The sequence below is a fragment of the Gavialis gangeticus genome, unplaced genomic scaffold (genome assembly GCF_001723915.1).
Source record: "Gavialis gangeticus isolate Ggan-Ray unplaced genomic scaffold, GavGan_comp1, whole genome shotgun sequence".
Classification (NCBI taxonomy): domain Eukaryota; kingdom Metazoa; phylum Chordata; order Crocodylia; family Gavialidae; genus Gavialis; species Gavialis gangeticus.
The window spans coordinates 16,607,610-16,625,840 of NW_017728996.1; the positions used below are offsets into that span (position 1 = coordinate 16,607,610).

General features: G+C 46.2%; 1 protein-coding gene across 3 annotated transcripts in view; it reads right to left on the reverse strand.

Moving 5' to 3' along the window:
- Positions 1-18,231, reverse strand: part of NTRK3 (neurotrophic receptor tyrosine kinase 3) — a 306,856-nt gene that overhangs the window by 32,889 nt on the left and 255,736 nt on the right. For 2 of the 3 annotated variants that reach the window (XM_019504056.1, XM_019504055.1), the window contains one exon: positions 16,060-16,303. In XM_019504056.1, coding sequence (XP_019359601.1) covers positions 16,060-16,303 — 244 coding nt within the window. Of the gene's footprint in view, positions 1-3,067; positions 3,143-16,059; positions 16,304-18,231 lie in introns of all 3 variants that reach the window. The other variant, XM_019504059.1, reaches the window with a different exon arrangement.

Genomic DNA, 18,231 nt, shown 5'->3' on the forward strand with positions numbered 1-18,231 from the left:
CACAAAAAGTACCACTGCAACCTGCCATCAATTAACTTATGTCAAAGGGCATTGTATGTGACCCTTGGGGTTGATGGATATAGATGTGCATAGCCCATATTATATTTATGGTAACTATGTATATTTGCCCACACTTTAGACCCATTTATACTGCTCCCTCTAGAGAGCTTATAATTTTTACAGTAATCACAGCAATGATTTTCAGATTATAGACTAATAAAACATTTTAATTTGTTACGAAGCATTCAGGCGGGTATTATATGGTTCATATGACATTTCAAAAAAAAAAAAAAGTTGCTGAGATCAATTTTCAAACAGGAGCACAGCAATATAAAGTCAAAATCCCACATGCTGGTCCTCAGAACAGCATTTAGATCCATATGTGCCCGTGTCAGCTGAACAAATCCCAATTCAAAGAGCCAGCTATGGGATTTAGTATCCTATTCATAGATCTGGTTTTTGCAAACTGAGCCCACGGACAGAATTTCTCTAGTAGTATATAATGTACTGCAATGAGCTGGCACCAGCATGTGTGTACATGCCTGCCACAGCTCTCTGTGGGATGGGATCAGAATTGGGGTTTGGCCCTTGGCAGCTATGTACCGAAATGACTTATCCGTAGCTCTGTCTTCTGGCACATGCATTTTGATGCAGGCTTCAATTACATGATCACTTGCTGTGTTTTTCTGGGACCCCAGCCTGGCTCAGTAGGCATGTTGGATAGTTAATAAGGCCAAGCCGTGTTGCAAGTTAGTCTGGGACCCAGAGTAGCATGCCTTTTTCATAGTACTAGTTGCAGGGTGTGTTGTCAATGTGCTACCCCTTGCATCCTTTCCTCAGACCTTAGGTAAGTTGCAGGGTATGTATTGAAAGAGGCAGGTGGCTGCTGGAAGAAGAAAGACAGCCTAGTGGTTAAGGCAGTGCCCCAAGACATTGCAAATGAGTTCTAATTTTGCTTGAGCCACATGCTTGCTGTGTGACTTTGGGGAGAGTTAATGAATGTACATCTAACTTAATTCGTGATGACTCTGATGTCACTGGAACAGTTCCTTCACGCGCTTCTGCTTCTGCTGGATATGCCAGGTGAAGAAAGGGCTACAAAATACCAGATTGCAGTAGTCTTCCAACCCATGATAATGTCCAATGTTCACCATACCTGGACTGATCCGCACACACAGTTTCAAGTGCCTGTTTCTCTGTGCTATTCCGGACAACATTACTAATCTGTTTATATGGTTGCAGTAAGAAGAGTACTCCAGCCCCATATAATCTTTTTGGTGCATTAATCCTCTGTAGACAGGTACTATTATCCCCATTTTACAGAAAGGAACCAAGGCACAGAAAAGCAAATGAACTGCCCAAGGTTACAAGGAAGTCAGTGACAGAGTAGGGAATTGTACCCAGACCTCAAAAGCAAGTATCCTTACCACACATTCTCTTCTGTCTCACTGCAGTCTACAGGGGTCTCCCCTTTCAGTGGAAAGCTTTCCTGTGGAAAGCTTTCAGCTCCAGGGATTGGGGTACATGCAAAAGCATTTTACAGCAGAAAGCTTTCAGCTCCGGGGATTGGGGTACATGCCTCCTCCCTTCCCACCTCTGGCCAAATCGTGAGAGCTGGATCTCCTTTGCAAGACCTCCAGCCTACAAAGAATACACAGGGAAATGCCTAAGGCTCATTTTTCCCCTTGAATAGTTTGAGCCCTTTCACTGCTATTTGCTAATTTGTTCCAACTATTTGATTGCTGGATTATTACATGGTACAGACTGAGCTGAGGGAATTCGTTAATCAGCTTGTTTTCTATGTTGGAAAAGAATAAAATCAATACAAGGAAGTGACAACTTTGTAGATACTGGCTGCAATTATGATAATTTGCAATGGCAGAAGGTATGGATCACACGCTGTGGGCCCTCCAAAACACTCCTGAAACAGCTGACATGACTTTTTATAGGCATACAGTTAGGGGGTGCCTGTACTCAAGGCCTCTATTCCAGAAGAACCCTGCATCTATGGTAGGCCTCATCCTGCCCATAATGCCCCTCAGAGCCCTTATATAGTGACTAGCCCCACAGCCATCCATGGGGACTACTCTGGGAAATGGCAGGGGCTAAGCCCAGCAGTAAGCATTTGTAAGGATTATGCTCATAGTGTGAAAAATGTGCAGGATGAAAGGAGCTAAAAAGAAGCCACATATAATTATGTTACACTGCAGAGGTCGACTCCAGCACTTGTTCTGTCATAAGGACAGGAATTGAAAGACAAAAAATAAGAAAGAAAGTGTGTCAGGGCATAGAGGAAAACCATTGTTAAAAACCCCTCCAGGGTTAAGGCTACAAAATTACATAAGCACTTAGAACTAGATTCCTATCTGCACCCTGCAATGCATCTCCAACTACTGCACTGAAATGTGAGAAAGCAGCAAAACCCCTTTTTCTGGAAAGCCTGTTTCACTGCTGATGTGTGGACTATAAAGTCTCTCTCTCTCTCATACTCGCAGGCATCTCTGGTGACAGACAGAAAAGTGTGGGAGCCCCACTCTGTAACAGAAATGGGGAGGGTCCTACAAGACTCAGCCAGGTACTTAACAGTGCATAAACACTCATTTAATCTATGTCCCAGCTGCTCTAGGGACCTTGGCTCATCTCTGTGGACTTGTCAGCACCAGGAAGCTACTATGAAATGAAGGAGAATGGGAAGTTACAGCTCATAAGTACTGCTTGGTCCCATCCCCTGCTTACGCTGGATATGCCAGGTAAAGACCTCTGGATGGTCTTATTTGACCTTAACGGTGCTTTCTGCTGTTTAGCTTAGTCCACCTCTTTAAGAGTGTCTACACAGGGAGTTAGCGTAGAACAGTTATTCCAGGCTATTTTCCCATGTAGCTGAGTCCAGAGGTGATGTTAGCAGATGTGCAGGAAAGCAGCATGTGTGTTCCTATCACACACCGGGGATGTGGTCCCTGCCACTAATAAGTGCCCTGTCCCAGGAGCAATCCCGGCTGTCATCCCATGCTCAAGCCATACAAGTCCCCAGCCTTCGGACTACCCCCTGGAGTTGAAATCCACTCACTGTTGTAGCTGTCGGTCCTGCTAGTCTCTGCCGCTGCCAGGCTGCGCTGAATTGACCCTTCGGATGCGGCCCTTCCTGACAGTGAATGGGTGAAAACAAGGGAAGGAGACAAACAAAAGAAAGGGAAAAGGGGAAAAGGGGGTTATGGGAGGGGGGGATGAAGCAAGGGGACAAGAAGGGAAGAGGGCATGTCTTTAACTGAACTGTACGTCTTTCACTGGCTGCAACATCCAACAGCTTTATAAAACTCACCATGAGAATCTGGTTTCTGCCACAACCTCAGGGCACAATTGTCCACTGCCTTTCACCTAACGCTGTCATTTATGCCACCGCACAGGGAAGGCGAGTAACCAACCATAGTGATGGGCAGTGATCAGGTGAGCTTCTGGCCTTTAAACATTCCCCCAGCCTCTGAGATGAAGTCTGCTGAATAGCACCAAGCCCCTGTGCACAGAGTCCCCTGCCAACATAGATGCAGGACAGGAGGAATTTTAAAGGGCCAGGGCTGTCCCTATCTACCTCACTCAGAAGTGTTTTCATGGTTCATTTTGACCTAGCTTCCTCCTCAGAGTGGTGGAAGCATGTGTATAGTAGTGCAGGTGGGACCGAATCCAGGGTCCTGCTGTCTTTATTCAAGCAAACGCTCCTGGAACATAGCAAAAACTGATCCTTGGAGGTGGTGAGCACCTACTGGTTTCAGAGGAGTTCATGGAAACTGCAAGTGTCCAGAGCCTGTCAATTTTCGGGCAGTTAGACTGAGTTGTAGGATCAGATGCTCACTGCATAGTAGAGGGTTATTTGCTAGAAGGTGCTATTCCCTGTGTTACAGGTGCCCCTAAGCATTTGTGCCCGCTCAAGGTGTTGATGCAAATACCCTCATGAAAGTGGACTCCTAAGGACAACCCATTCCACTTTATTTGACTTAACAGGTGGTCACAGGCCAGAGAACCAATTTGTCAGACAGGAAATTGTTCCCACAGTGATTCAGCGACCTGCCATGTCACCATCTTTCACCTCTAGAACATCCTTCACCTGAGACTCTCAAGGCTCCTTACACATTTGCACTAACACTCAGAGACAGTAGCTATTATATTTGTTTTGCAGCTAGGGAAACTCAGCTTAGGGAGATGAGTGGCAAAGGTCCAAAATATGAGCACCTTTTATGACACTCTGAACATACCACTTCAGTCAAATTTTGGGAATGCAGGACCCCACTGTAAAGCTGTGAATGCTCACAAACTCCATCCACCTCAGTGGCTGCAGTGATTGCTTTATCCCTTGCAGAACTGGAAGCCAAGAAGGGAAAAAGAAAAAGAAATATAAAAGAAAGGAGCGGAAAATAATAGAAGTAGGTTTTTCACTGCAGCATGCTAGGAAGGGGACTGGGGGTAAGACTCCCAACGTGCAAATCCTGTTGAGTCGACAGTGGCACAAACACACTGATTTCCTAGATACTCCTTTCCAGTGAACGACATTCCTCGGGCAAGCAGAAGAGACAACCCTGAGCTGTGCATGCAGTTGGTGAGCACGGCACTGTGAGTGCATGAATATTTCCACAGATGGTGCTTAAGGAAGCAACACTTACTGCTGCAGAATGAAGACAAATACCTAAGTGGGCTCAAATACCTATGTGACTCTAGTTATGCTCACAGGAATGTCTTCACCTGCGTGGAGAGGTGCAAACTGAGCTGCTAAATGTAGCTGAAGGATCATCCTGTTTAGGAAATTGCTGCATAAATGATTGAAAACCCTCTGCGATATTTTGCTCTCCCCCCAGCAAGTCAAATGACAGAGAGATGGGAGCTGGGTGGGAAACGGGTTTAGAAAAAGGTGGTTTACATTCCCTTGTCATTAAATGTTACAGACTTAGAAAAAAAGCCCACCACAAAAATCCCACAGCCAGCTGGAGCGGAGTACAGACATCGGCGAGAAGCAGAGCAAATGAAATCATCAACGATGGAAAACAGCAGCAGTAAGAACATAGTACAGAACAAAGCAATCCTACCTCAAACACAAGACTGGAACATCTTCCCCCTGTCTGATCCATGCCCGCATGCTTATTCCAATAACAAATAGTGAACAGGGAGAGAGAGACCCAAACTTGATTTATATCACAGGCCAGCAAAATGGGAAGAGGCTGCTGAATCTGACTATAAAACCCAATGATTTCATGTGTTTTTCTCATCTGTATCGGAAAACCAAGGAGTGGAGCTTCTACCCTGCTCCTACGTGATATTGGCAGTGTTTCACAAGTATAGATGCTATACATTGTGCCTAATACCTGTGTTGGCCACTTAATTGGATTTGAAGTAAAATAAGCATTTCTTAATGAATAACAACAATTGACAGGAAAATGCTCAATTTGCCACGTTGGATAATTCCATTTGTTCATTGTACTCGGCACGATTCCTCGGAGACTTCTGCCTCCCCTCTTCTTCCTTTCTTCCCTATAAGGTGCTTACCTACTTGTACAAGGCTGTAGGCTGCTATGGGAAGTTTCTTTCTGCCTTCTGCATGTGACTACCCCATGTCCTACAACAGTAGCCTGATGGCACGTCTTACTGTTACCCATCCCCCTCATACACAAGGCAATAAAACGTGGATGCTGAATATTAAAAACCAAACAGAAACATCAAAATACCCTGTTACTGATTTTCTTCTTGGTTACAAAAGCCAAAGGGTGGAGTGGGGTGGAGGTAATAAGCTGGGTATACTGTACAAATGAGCACATAACTGTAATTGGGGGGAGGGGGTCATGGTGGTGGAGTCTGAAGTAGAGGAATGTGCCTTTTAATGTGCAAAAGGGTATTGATTGGGCTGCACAAAATTCTCGCCATGAATTCCTTTGACAATTGGGTGATGCGTTGTCCTCGTAATTGGCAGGGGGTGAGGAGGAAATCATTTAAGTGTGCAGAGCTCAATGCACACAAAAAGAGAATTACTGTCTATTGTGCTTGGCACTCAAGTTCCCCTCCCGAAAAAGATTCCTATTTCTATGCATGTGCAATTTTGCGCATCACTGCCCCCTGATTGTATGGTGAACATGCTGTCTTTGAAAGCCTTGCCCTAAACAGCCTGTTGATTGAAGACAGCTGTTTGCAAATAGGGGCTTTCGCCCTCCTTTGCCTCCAGCTGGCTTAGAGTAGGATGGTGATTGTAGGATGATGAAGAAGGGGTAAGGAGATGGGAGACAGGGGTGGAGAGAGAGAGAATTCTCTCTATGTAGACATCAGAAGCAAATGTTTCTCTTCCATAAAAAATATCTCAATTAAGGAGGGTGATGAAGATATTTGTATGTTAATTCTTGTAGGCAGGCCTTCAGTTTGTCTTCAAGAATGGCCTTTCACACCAGGGAGAGCCTTCAAATCTATCTCACTTAAGAAGCCACTGCTATACACAACATATTTAAAAGAAAATTCAAGCCAAGGCATAATTTCCCCAAACTCCTATTATGTTGTGTCCTAAGTTTTTTGCCTCCCCTTCCCTTGCTGATCATGGAAGAGTGTGACTCACTGCCTTGTGCCTCTGGCACCCTTCCCTGCTTTTGCTCTCAAAGGTGCCTCCATGGCAGTAAGCGACGATGCCCTAATGTTGTGGGTGGGGATCAAGAGGAGAAGGCAGATAACCAGCTGGGCTGCTGTGGGGAATGCGGGTCTAGCAATCAGTGGAGAGAGTCCTAGCGCACCCAATGCTTGTTTTCTCTCTGCACAGATACATGGCTCTTCCAGATCACTGTGTGGAGCAGTCTTCATTCTCTCTGCAGTATCTGATGCCATCTGGGACTAAAGATACATGAAATCTTAAGGCTGCATCATTCTCTTCCTCCTTGTCCACCTCACCCTATTTTTAATGAAGGTTCCACTGCAATATCTAAGTACCAACCTACTGTTGCGCCCTCCAGTCCGCTTTTTCCCCTTTACCTGATTCTGGTGGCATAAGGGACCCAACATGGCCTGGATGTCCCTTGCTTGGGGTTTCCCTTGGCATAAAACTGTCTTCTGTACTACCCTGGGTAGCTCCTGCCCATGAGGGAGGTGGCCTGGGTGGAGCTAGGGTGAACATGAACAAAGTGATTTAGAGCACATTGTATTCCAGCTTTTTGCAGCTAGTGGAGGCCACAGCTGGTCAGCATAGGTTATAGAGCAGCCTTTGGGCCCTTCTAATGCATGTTGGGGAAGCCAGCTTCCGGATTAGAGAGAATGCTCCCCTGCAGCTCTACGCTTCATCCAGCAAAAATTCAATATAGCAAAAAAATCTCATCCTTGGCGACTAGACTTAACTGGATTTGCAAAAAGGTGGAAATAAGTGAGAGGCTCTGACATCTCCCCAGGAAGCTGGCTATCTTACAGCAGCTTTCTGCAGGCTCAGGAAGTTTGGACCATGTGGATAATCATGCAGATTTCTGGGTATTACTGGAAATGAACACGCAAGTGAGTGATGGTGGTTTTTACCCATTACTTACACAGATTCAGCCATTCACTGCTTACCCAAAGCCAACTGAAATTTCTCTGTACAATGTGGGTGTAGAGATCAGGCTCTGAAAAAAAAAATCCCCTGGGAGCCTTTCTGCATCATTGATGTTTTGTTGTCTCTGGATAAAAGCAAGAGGGCTAGCTCTGGGAGAAGACTTGGGAGCTCATATTTTGCTGCACAGTGAACTTGGGATGATAGTTTTGAGTTTGGCCTGAGCTTTTCCATTCCAACTCAGGGTGATGGGTCAGGCCGGGTTTGGTTTTTATCTGAGCCAGTTCCTTCCTTCCCTAAAGAAGATATTATGACTCACAGCCCCAGGACACAACTTCTATTAGTGGCTGATGGCAGCTGGGAGGTCAAGTCTGGTGTTTTCACCCCTGGATAACAGGATGTTCTGCACAGCTCCCTTTTATGCCTGTGCTTTAAGAAGACGTCACTAGACTGCGAGAGGTCTTCATCGGCCACATCCCTCTCATTACTGAAACAAAATGAACAGCACGTAAATCAACACTGCCACCCAGCCAGGAGATGGGCAGGTGTGAGGAGGAGAAAGGAGGGAGGGTGGGCTGAAGAGGTGGGAATGAGAATTAAGATAATTACTATTGCTGAGAAAATGCCATGAAATACAACACAATCTAATTACCCCGATTAATTCCTCTGCACTCGTGCTGCTTTGTGTGAAGGGCTCTTAATATTTCAAGGAGGGGGGAACCCTTTAGCATTTGTTTATCCTCGTCAGTGAGAATGTGGGGGATGGAGTTACATCTTCATTGCAGGAGATTAGGAAACTGTGCTGTGAGTTCAATTTGCACAGGTTTTATAGGAGCCAGGGTGATAGCGAAGACCACAGCATTTAACACTGTGTTGTCTTTGCCTATGCAGGCCCAGTCCAAAGGGACCAACTCAGGGACACTTATTGAACACTGTCACACAAGAACCACCTTCAACTTCATCTCCAGGCCCATCACAAGTGAGCAGTTCCTGGTCCAAGTTTTAGTAAAGGACGGAAAGACTGAGTACTCGCACACTGAGCCCTCAGCGCTCTGCACTGTTCTGATAGGAGCCTCAACTGGGCCTCACCTGGGGCACTGGGAATCGTGTTCATCACACAGGGAGGGAGGGGATCAGGACAACCTAAGGACGATCAGAGGTCCTTCAGGGATATGAAGCCACTTTGGGAAAAATATTTTCAGTAGTAATAGAAGAATCTGTTATCTGGGAAAGTTCACACCACTTTCTGGCCACTAGTGGATGGGCACAACTGCATCCCTCCTGGAGGTCTCCAGGTAACATCTCTTTTCATGATACAGATGCCTTTACTTCTCCTGGCAGCATATCTGACCATTTCAAATAAGACAGAACACAGACTGCCACATCTTCTCAGATGTTTTGGGGGCCCTTAAATAAAACACCTTGTGCTTTCCTAGTTCCTTTTATCTGTGGCTCTCAAAAGCATTTTTACAGGCATTAAACCTTCCAACACCACTGTGGAGGGAGTCATATTATTATTTCCCTTTGAAAAATGGGCAGAGGTGTGGGGGAGATGCAGAAAGGTGATGCGGCTTGGATCAGTTGGTCAATATTTGCACAGCGTTTGGAAGATAGCAAAGCTCAGAAATATCTGGCATTGTTTCTTTACGATCTCAAACCAAGTCAGAAAAGGCCACAACTAGAATCAGGTCATAATCCTAATTCCTTCCTCTAAGTGCAAGACCACAACAGTTTGGCATTCAAGTGATGTATGAGCAAATTTACCGAGGGCATGTAACATAGATGGAAAGTAATGTTTCCATTATGTCCTGGGTCTCATTGAAAACCTAGGGTTGACTTTTTGGCAGGGGTTTGTTTCCCAATCCCAAACTGGGATTTGGAGTGGCCTTCTTCCTGGACATTTTGTTGGTTTCTTCACCATAATAAAGAGTATGCAATACAGATCTCAGGCCCCTAATGCCAGCTCATTCATTCAGGGCTCCCTCTGAGAACCACAAGGTGCACTGGCAAGAAGGGTGAGTGCAGCGAGCTCATCCCCAACAATCCCAAGCTGGTATTTCACAGGCCACGAGATTCTCAGTTTTAATCATGGAAAAAATGGTTAGAGCGCTTCTAATTAACATCAGTCAAAAGGAAATGAAATAATTCCAGAAGGGCAGGTGGAAAATCAATTTCCTTCATTTGGCTACTTTTGTCCAGTAAACTGAATCCAGATTTCTAAGTGGGGAAGGCTGCTGGATTATACTGGTGTATTTTCAAACAGCTTTTACATATAACCACAGCAAAACTAGTTTCTAATCTCACTGAGGACCGGATGAAAAGTGAGATCCTATCCAAGTCTGGAGGAGAAAGTCAGGTGCAAACCTTGTTTGCACTGTTGAGCTGCATCTGGGCATAACTAATGCTAATAATGCTCTCACCAGTACATATCTCATGTCCCAAGCATGCCACATGGATATGGACAATAAAGCAAAGTCATCATGAAGCAATGAGGAGGGGAGAGTGGGGGTATTGGAGTCTCTTGAGAGATACTGAGGGATAGATTGGAAATAAAACTCTTAACTGCACTGAACAGTAACAGGAGCTAAGTACCATGCTGATGTCCCAGGAACTGGGGGAATCAGTCTATGTTGGGCTTACAAATTCTATTCGATAGTGGGCTCCTGTGTCAGACTGTAAACTTAATTATAAATATGGGGCTAATCGCCTTCTCTGACGCCCCTCTTCATCCTTCTTGAAATGTCAAGCAAATGTAGAGGTACAACAACAACAACAACAAAGCTTGGTACTCCTCTGTTCACACGGAAGTACTGGTTGGACAAAGATTTGGCTACCAACCAAGACTGAACTCCAGTGTGGGCGTAACCAAGGACTTGGTTATCTACCGGGGGACTTTGATCAGCTCATGAGGAATCACATGACAAAGAATGGTATGGACTACAAAACTCAAAAGTTTGTCATTGCCTAGTTGAAAAAGAGAGAGCAAGAAGGACATGGTCATAGAAAGAGGCACCATGTGCTGGAGTGGAAACTATATTGCACAAGAGAGAGGCTCCTAGACTCCTCAGACAGCTCTGTCCTAAGTCAAAAGAATGGCAAGTATTTGGGAGGGAAAACAAGGCAGGGAACCATGTGCAGTTGCTTGGTTTTGTCTTGATCTCTCTCTTCTTTGGGCAAGTAGAAGTACAGGAGTATTTGGAACCCTCTGCAAGGCCGATGCGGCTCTGCTTCAACAGTCCCATCCCAGTGAATCAGAGAATCGTACAGTCATAGAAAATGAGGGCTGGAAGGGACATCACATCTAGTCCAACCCTCTGCTCAAAGCAGGACAAGCCCCAACTAGATCATCTCAGCCAAGGCTTTGTCTAGCTGGGTCTTATAAACCTCCAAGGATGGAGAGTCCACCACCACTCTGGGTAACCTGTTCCAGTGCTTTACTGCCCTCCTCATGAGAGAGTGTTTTTCCCCCTAATATCTAACTTAAACATCCTTTGCTGCAACTTGAGCCCATTGCTCCTTGTTCTCTCATCTGCCACCACTGAGAACAGTTCAGCTCCATCCTCTTTTGAACCCCACTTCAGGTAGCTGAAGGTTGCTATTAAATCCCCTCTCAGTCTTCTCTTCTGCACAGTAAATAAGCCCAGTTCCCTCAGCCTCTCCTCAGAAGTCATGTTTCCTAGGCTCCTAACCATTTTTGCTGCCCTCCACTGGACTCTCTCCTGTTTGTCTACATCAGTGGTTTTCAATGTGTGGTCCACAGACCCCTGGGGGTGCATAGACTATGTCTAAGGGGACCACAAAAGATGACTATAATCATTGAGAAGTATGTGAATACCCACACCTACAGTTCAAAGGAGTCTGCACCTCCATTTGAAGTTTTTTAGGGGTCTGCAAATGAAAAAAAGTTTGAAAACCACTGGTCTACATCCTTTCTGTAGTAAGGATGTAGTAAGTTTTAGGGAGACTAAAGCTGGACACAGTACTCTAGTATGTCCAGTTGCAGCCTCCCTGCAGTTCCAGAAAGAGGGGACTAATCACTTCCCTTGACCTGCTGGCAATGCTCCTACTGATGCAGCCCAGTATGCCGTTAGTCTTCTTGCCAACAAGGGCACACTGCTGGATCATACTCAGCTTATTGTCCACCGTAACCCACAGGTCCTTTTCTGCAGAGCTGCTGCCCAGCCAGTCCACCCCAGCCGGCGCATGGGACTGTTCTGTCCTAAGTGCAGGACTTCGCACATGTCCTTATTGAACCTCATGAGATTTATTTTGGTCCAATCCTCCAATCTGTTGAGGTCTCTCTGAATCCTAACCCAACCCTCCAGCACACCCGCTACTCCTCCCAGCTCAGTGAGATCAACTACAACTCATAACAGCCACTGGGTGAAGCTCTGGAGAATGGTACACTTAGGTACATTGGGAATTGGGGGACAGAATTTGTCATGGGGATCTAGGAGGGCCAAAAGCCTCCTTTCTGTGAAGGAGTAACAGACTGACAAGCTGTGAGAGGTGTCAGAATAGGTTTTCCCTGATTTAGATGGTACAGAACTCCCTCTCTTCTCTCCTGCTGTAGCAACAGGAACAGTAGGACCATTTGATGCAGGCTACATAGACTTCAGGAATGGAATTGCTTCCAAAGGCTTAGAAACACGGCCTTTCCTTCAGCCTCCTACTAAGGACAGTGACAACACTATCCTCAGGCATCAGAGATGTCATTTGCATTTGCTCTTGGATTAACCACACAGGGAGAGAAAAACAAAAAGGAAACAAGCTGAATTTATTCTACAGCCTTAAATAAATCCTGAGCCACAAAAGGGCTCACTTTTGATCTCCATGCTACTCTGTGCCTTTTGACAGCCTGTGCAGCTATCACACAATACTTCCTATGAGATACCTAGACATAAGGGACTTATAGACACCTGGGGAAGCGTCTAAATCGAGGAGAACTTTAGATGTTTGTTCACCGCTCATTAAAACACCACTGACTCTTCAGTTGCTGAGCATGTTCATGATACTGTGGTAGTATCTCCCCCATTTGATGGACAGAAAGCCACTGGTTTCAGCGGAGAGACTAACACTCCTAACGAATGGCGGATGCAAAGTCTTTTTCTGCGTGCGTAAGACAGGAGTGTGAATGAGAAAGCCATCTGATTCTTGGGATCCAAACTCAATTCTGGCCTGCTAGCTCACTCTTGCTCAGCCGCAGCTGAGTCTCATTGGCAGCACTTGCAATCCCAGTCCCTGACCTTGTGGATTGCTCCACTGATACCCCTGATGCCCTCTGCTCTTTCTATCTTTGGCTCCCCATGCAACTCTCCTAGATCACCTCAGTCCTCACCGGCACCCCTCTCTCCTTGCTATTTCAACCCTGCAGGGAATAAACCCCCAAATGAAACCAGCATTAACCAGTGCTTTACAAAACTGCTCCTCCGGCGTCTCCCACAATTCACAATCACTGTGTGGACCCCAGGATGCTTCTCCCCTCCCCACCCCTACTCACTTTCTAATCCAAGGTTTTATTTCAGATCTGTTCATTATAGCCACCCAATCCCCCACCCACACCCCACATCAGCCCCACACAAACAACCCTGTTTTGTCAAAGCAGTTCAAAAGCAGCAGTTGATGGTTTCCCTCAGCGGTCCACATGGAAAAGGACGCATCTGTCTTCAGGCAGAACACAGTGAGCGTTACGGGGAGAGAGGAACAAATGGCTCTGTTGCCTTTGTTGCGCAAATGTTTGTTTTTTGTATCCAAACGTGTAACAGGAAATTAAACAGTTCACCTTTGTGAAGTGTTTTGCATCCCACTTCTGCGTGAGCCAGATGGTGCTTTTTCTTTCTTTTAAAAGATTAAAAATGGAAAAGAAAGGAAGCAGCTAGGAGTTAATCCCAAGCCTGGAACCCGGTCATACATCCTGCACGCCCAGCGATCTGCACTTGTCAGCACTGGGCAAGAGCAAACACACCGGCCTGACAGATTTAAGTAAGCGACAGTCTGCAGAGAGCTTCAGACCTGTCACGTCATGTCAGCTTTCAGATGGCATCCTTCACAGCGTCCCCGGGAAATGATAAATTACAGCGCTCTCCTGGGGAGGCAGCATGGACACACAGAGCCGTATTTTATAGAAATCACCTGAAACACAACTCCACCCTGGGATCCTACCAAAAGGCACGGAGCGTCGTGCCCCAGCAGCAAGATGTACCATGCAGACCTGGAGAAACAGGCTCAAATAATTCAACACGGGGATCACAGACACTCTGAAGGTGAGCTGAAAGGCTGTACTCATCAGCTCCTTTGTAGCTGGTCCATGCGAGAGGATGGGACCCAATCAGACTCCAGGCTTGGGTTCTTGGTCTGCCTACTGGCACAAGAGCAACCATTTGTGATGACCAGAGCAATGTCTACTAGTCCGTCATGATGGACATAAATCAGGAGCAGCTGAACTCAAGGCTACAAAGATCCAGTTTTCATGCAAGAAATGTTAGGAATAAAAATCCAAAGACAGATTCGTGACACAGAGGTACAACAGTTGCTAAACAGTTGTTTTCGGTCCCTGCGTTCACAGGCAAATTCAGTGGTCCTTCTCTCTAGAGTCAGAGCCAAATGGGTAACTGTTCAGAGTAGGGCCCCTAAGCCCCATCCTGTGCCACTGGAGTGGAGTCCCTCCTAGGTTCCTGTCTAGAAGGATGAATGCTGCAGGTAGCAGCAGGTTCAGAAATGCCAAACACCATTTCCCAACCGTATCCTTGCACCCTGTTCACAGTTCATCCAGGGCAAAGCAAGGCTCATACACTGGATAGCTCAGAGGATTGCTACGCTGTAGAAGAGCAGAGATGGAAAGGAGGGCAGTGAGGGTGGCATGTGAAACGGTAATTAGAATAAGGGACAGGAATCAGAAGTGATCGCAGCAACAAGGCAGGGTATGCTTTGCTATCACTGAAGAGACACCAGAAATGGGGCTCCTGGGGTCTGCTCCCACCTACCAGAAGGACATGCTTGCTGGCACTGAGAAAAATGTGGGAATCAAGAGCACGGGGTGCAGTCCCACCTCTGCCACTGAACGCAACATGACCGCAGGCATGTCACTTAGCTTCAGAACATCAGAGCAACAAGAATGGCCTCTAACCTGTTGGGGAGCAGTATTCAGCTTCCCATATGGAAAGGGCCAGAGAAGTAGTAGTAGAAATTGTAATGTTTGGACTAATTAATTGTGAAGTTTTGAATCCTAAAACCAATAAAAAAATGATACTTCTGAGAAAAAAAAGAAATCATGTGACATTGGGACACTCTGCTGATCTAATGCTCCACTCTCACTCAGGTAGCTGCTCTGGCCCTATGAGGTTACATGTGTGATGCAGGAAAAGGCCCACTTAGAAACAGAGGGTGTGGTAAGACACTGCAGGAGATATATGTAATGGTTTTGCACTGATACTATGTGACTTACTAACTTCTACTTGCCAGTCAAGAGACATGGGACCAGGCAGGTAGGCCATTACAATGAGTGCTAAAGGCTTAACCTGGCTCTCTGATTCTTGAAGTTTTCTGTCATTCCCGTTCCCTGGCAGTTCTCCAATTTGCGCGATACCCGTGGGAAGATGGTGCTCCTGCCATGCTGGTTATAGAAACCGCGTGATGGGTGTTTGAAGTCTATGTCATCTGCCATATTTAGACACAATGCACCTTTCCCTACCAGCAGTCTCTACCTCCACCAGAGGATGCACCACCAAATAATCTGACAAGCAGTGTGTGCGAGCAGGGAAAAGTACAAACATACATCTCAGATGATAAGGCCAGGACAGTGCTTCTAACTCATTGAATCCCTCCTTGGGGACTCGGACAGGATTATCTTCCACATGAAACCCAAGCATTTTTTTTTTATCTGGTCTCCTGAGTTTCATTAATGATGGGGCCTCGGCAACCTACTTCTGGCAAATTATTCCGTTGTCTAAATGATGTCCCCGTTGGAAGGGGAGGTCAAACCTAAATTGCCTATTATTTCTGCTCCCATATTTTATGCAGTATCAGTCCCTCTTTCAGTTGCCTTTTCCTTAAGTCCCACATATTAAGTTTCTTTAATCTAACTCTGCAGGTCATGACCTCCAATCCTTTCATCATCATTGTCACCCTCCACTGGATTACCTTCAATTTGTCAATGTCTTTTCTTTTAATAGAAACAGGAATTCAGAGTGGATCGACAGTGTCTGTATAACAGAAAGAGCACCGAGTATGCGTGTGCATGCTGTGCAAGGACTATGCTGTAGAGAGCTGAGTGTGGAAAAGACTAAGTAAACGTTTTGTAAATGAATGCACTTGGACATAGGGGTGATAAGGGAGCACTGGCATATAAGTAGTAACGGTAGAGTTGTCTGGAAGTGAGCGTGCACAAAAGTATGTCTGATGTACAGGTGTGTGCATGTATCAGTGGGAGAGAAAATGGCTGAGGGAATAAGCAAGCATGTGAGTCGCTGTAGCATTACCTAGCCTCCCTTTGCTCTGACCATCAGCTGCTGCTGCTGCAGTTGCCTTACCCTGTAGTAATCAGTGCTGTAGACATCTCTGGACATCCCAAAGTCTCCGATCTTCACTAGCAGGTTGGCTCCAACCAAGCAGTTCCTGGTTGCCAGGTCTCTGTGGACAAAGTGCTGGGAGGCGAGATACACCATTCCTGAGGCAATCTGGCTAGCGATGTGTAGCATCTGAGACAGCCCCAGCTCTCCTTTGGCTTGCCGTGGCTGTCCGTCCACGAGGATCATAGCATCCGGCCCATGTGCCCTGGATGGGGGAAGAATAAAAAACTCATCTAAGCAGCTAGGAAGGCAAACATCTTCATCTGACCCTATTCATTCTACAATCAGGCCATAAGCCCCAGCTCAAAGACCTCCCTATTCTGCCTGGATAACTGCCCTCTCCATCATCGAGATAAATATAAAGATGTTAAAAAGGCCAAGCTCAAAGTTTCCCAAATTTTTTGGATTAACAGATCACTGTCAACCTTTAAATTTTTTTCTGACTATCAAGACCCTTATCATAAAACCTATGGCTGAAGGGGCTAGTGGGATCCATGGACCATTTACCACCAGTAGATCATAGTTTGGGTACCACTGACCTAGACAAAAGAAGCATGAATTTCGAAAGATGCCCCCTATAAAACCCTCTCTAAATCTTGCTTTCAATATCATTTCTAAGATCCTTTACTTTGTTTCTGACCCCAAAGAGAGTCCCTAGTCCCATCAAAATCCACCTCACCACCCTCCAACATGTCTTCTGCTCCTGGTGACGTTAGATGGTCTCTGCTGGGCTCCATATTTCACTTACTCTGCACTTCCCCAGGTCAGGGCCTCACACCCTGAAAATATGCATTATTTCTCAGAGGGTGTATCCTATAAGCTTTGAAAGCGGCAGTTGTGTCCTGCAGGTGTTAAGCTTCCCAGCCTAGGCAGGGAAAATATTGGGGAACCAAAAAGAGATAAGCCAAGTGCCTTCTAAATTGGGACTCAAAGTCTGCCTTCTGCCCTGTTCTCTCTGTCCCTCCCTGCCTAGGCTATTTTTGCACCCCCCCCCCCCTGTGATGTCTCTTTTCATGCTGGACATCACCCCCTGGTTCCCTGTGTGGAGGTGGAATGACAAAAGCACGCATATTTAGGGAAAAGCAAGATATTTTGCTGTGACCTTCCTCCTCCTGGCTAGACACAGAGCCTGCATTTCCTCTACGGCTTTCACACTGTTTTCTTTTAAAATCATTCTTGGCATGTCTCCCCATCATCAAAAGTAACGCCACAGAGAGCCAGCAAATTGAAATTGCATGTACAGTGCTGTACCTCCTTCCCTATATGGGACTAAACATCCCCACAACATGATCAGAATGGTTTTTCTCCTTTGTCTCTGTTTCTTAATTCCTCGGCTGGGCTCTTGGGCAAGCAGAGGGATTAGTGTCCAGACACTGAGTTTGACTGATACAGTTTTTCAGATACCGCTTCCATTGTCTCCTCATCACCAGAAATACAACCCTAGAGCTCTCACAGGTGGCAGAAGGAGCAGAGGACTTCCCAGGCAGCACTAAGGAGTAGGGGGAGCTGCAAACAGCGCAGGGACAGGAGCGGTGACATTGCAGAGAGCTTGGGCTGGAGGGCAGATGCTGCAGAATGCAGAGGCCTGGGCTTGGAGCTGAAGAGATGATGGGGCGAGGGTATTGCAAAGTTCATGGGGAAGTGTTGAGGAGAGCAGGGGGATCGTGAGTAGACAGGCCATATTAGGAAATGTGGCAGAGCGCAAGGCGGTAATGCTGAAAAGAAGAGTTAAGGCGATTGATTGATGTCTTATTTAAGCATCCTCAAGTCTGGTTTGCTCTCCGAAAATTACCTGTTGTTGACAACAGATGTCAATGACAGGTGCATCGGAGTGGGTGCTGACACAGCTCAGCACCAAACAGCAACCCAGGACCAACCCTGGCTTCTGACGAGTGTGTCCTGGTCTGCATTTGCAGTTGGACCCTGTTCAGCGAAGTTCACCTCTGACTGATACCAGTTGTCAGCAACAAATAATATTTCTTGTGTAGCGCAGACCTAGAAGTGAGCAGCAGGTTACTGGATTCCTGGTAGGTGCACCTGAGCATCCAGACTCCAGCTGGAAATCTCTTTCCAGGCCAGAAAAGAGGCCAGGCTTAGAGACATAAGAACTGGTCACTTCTCAGTCTTTTATAG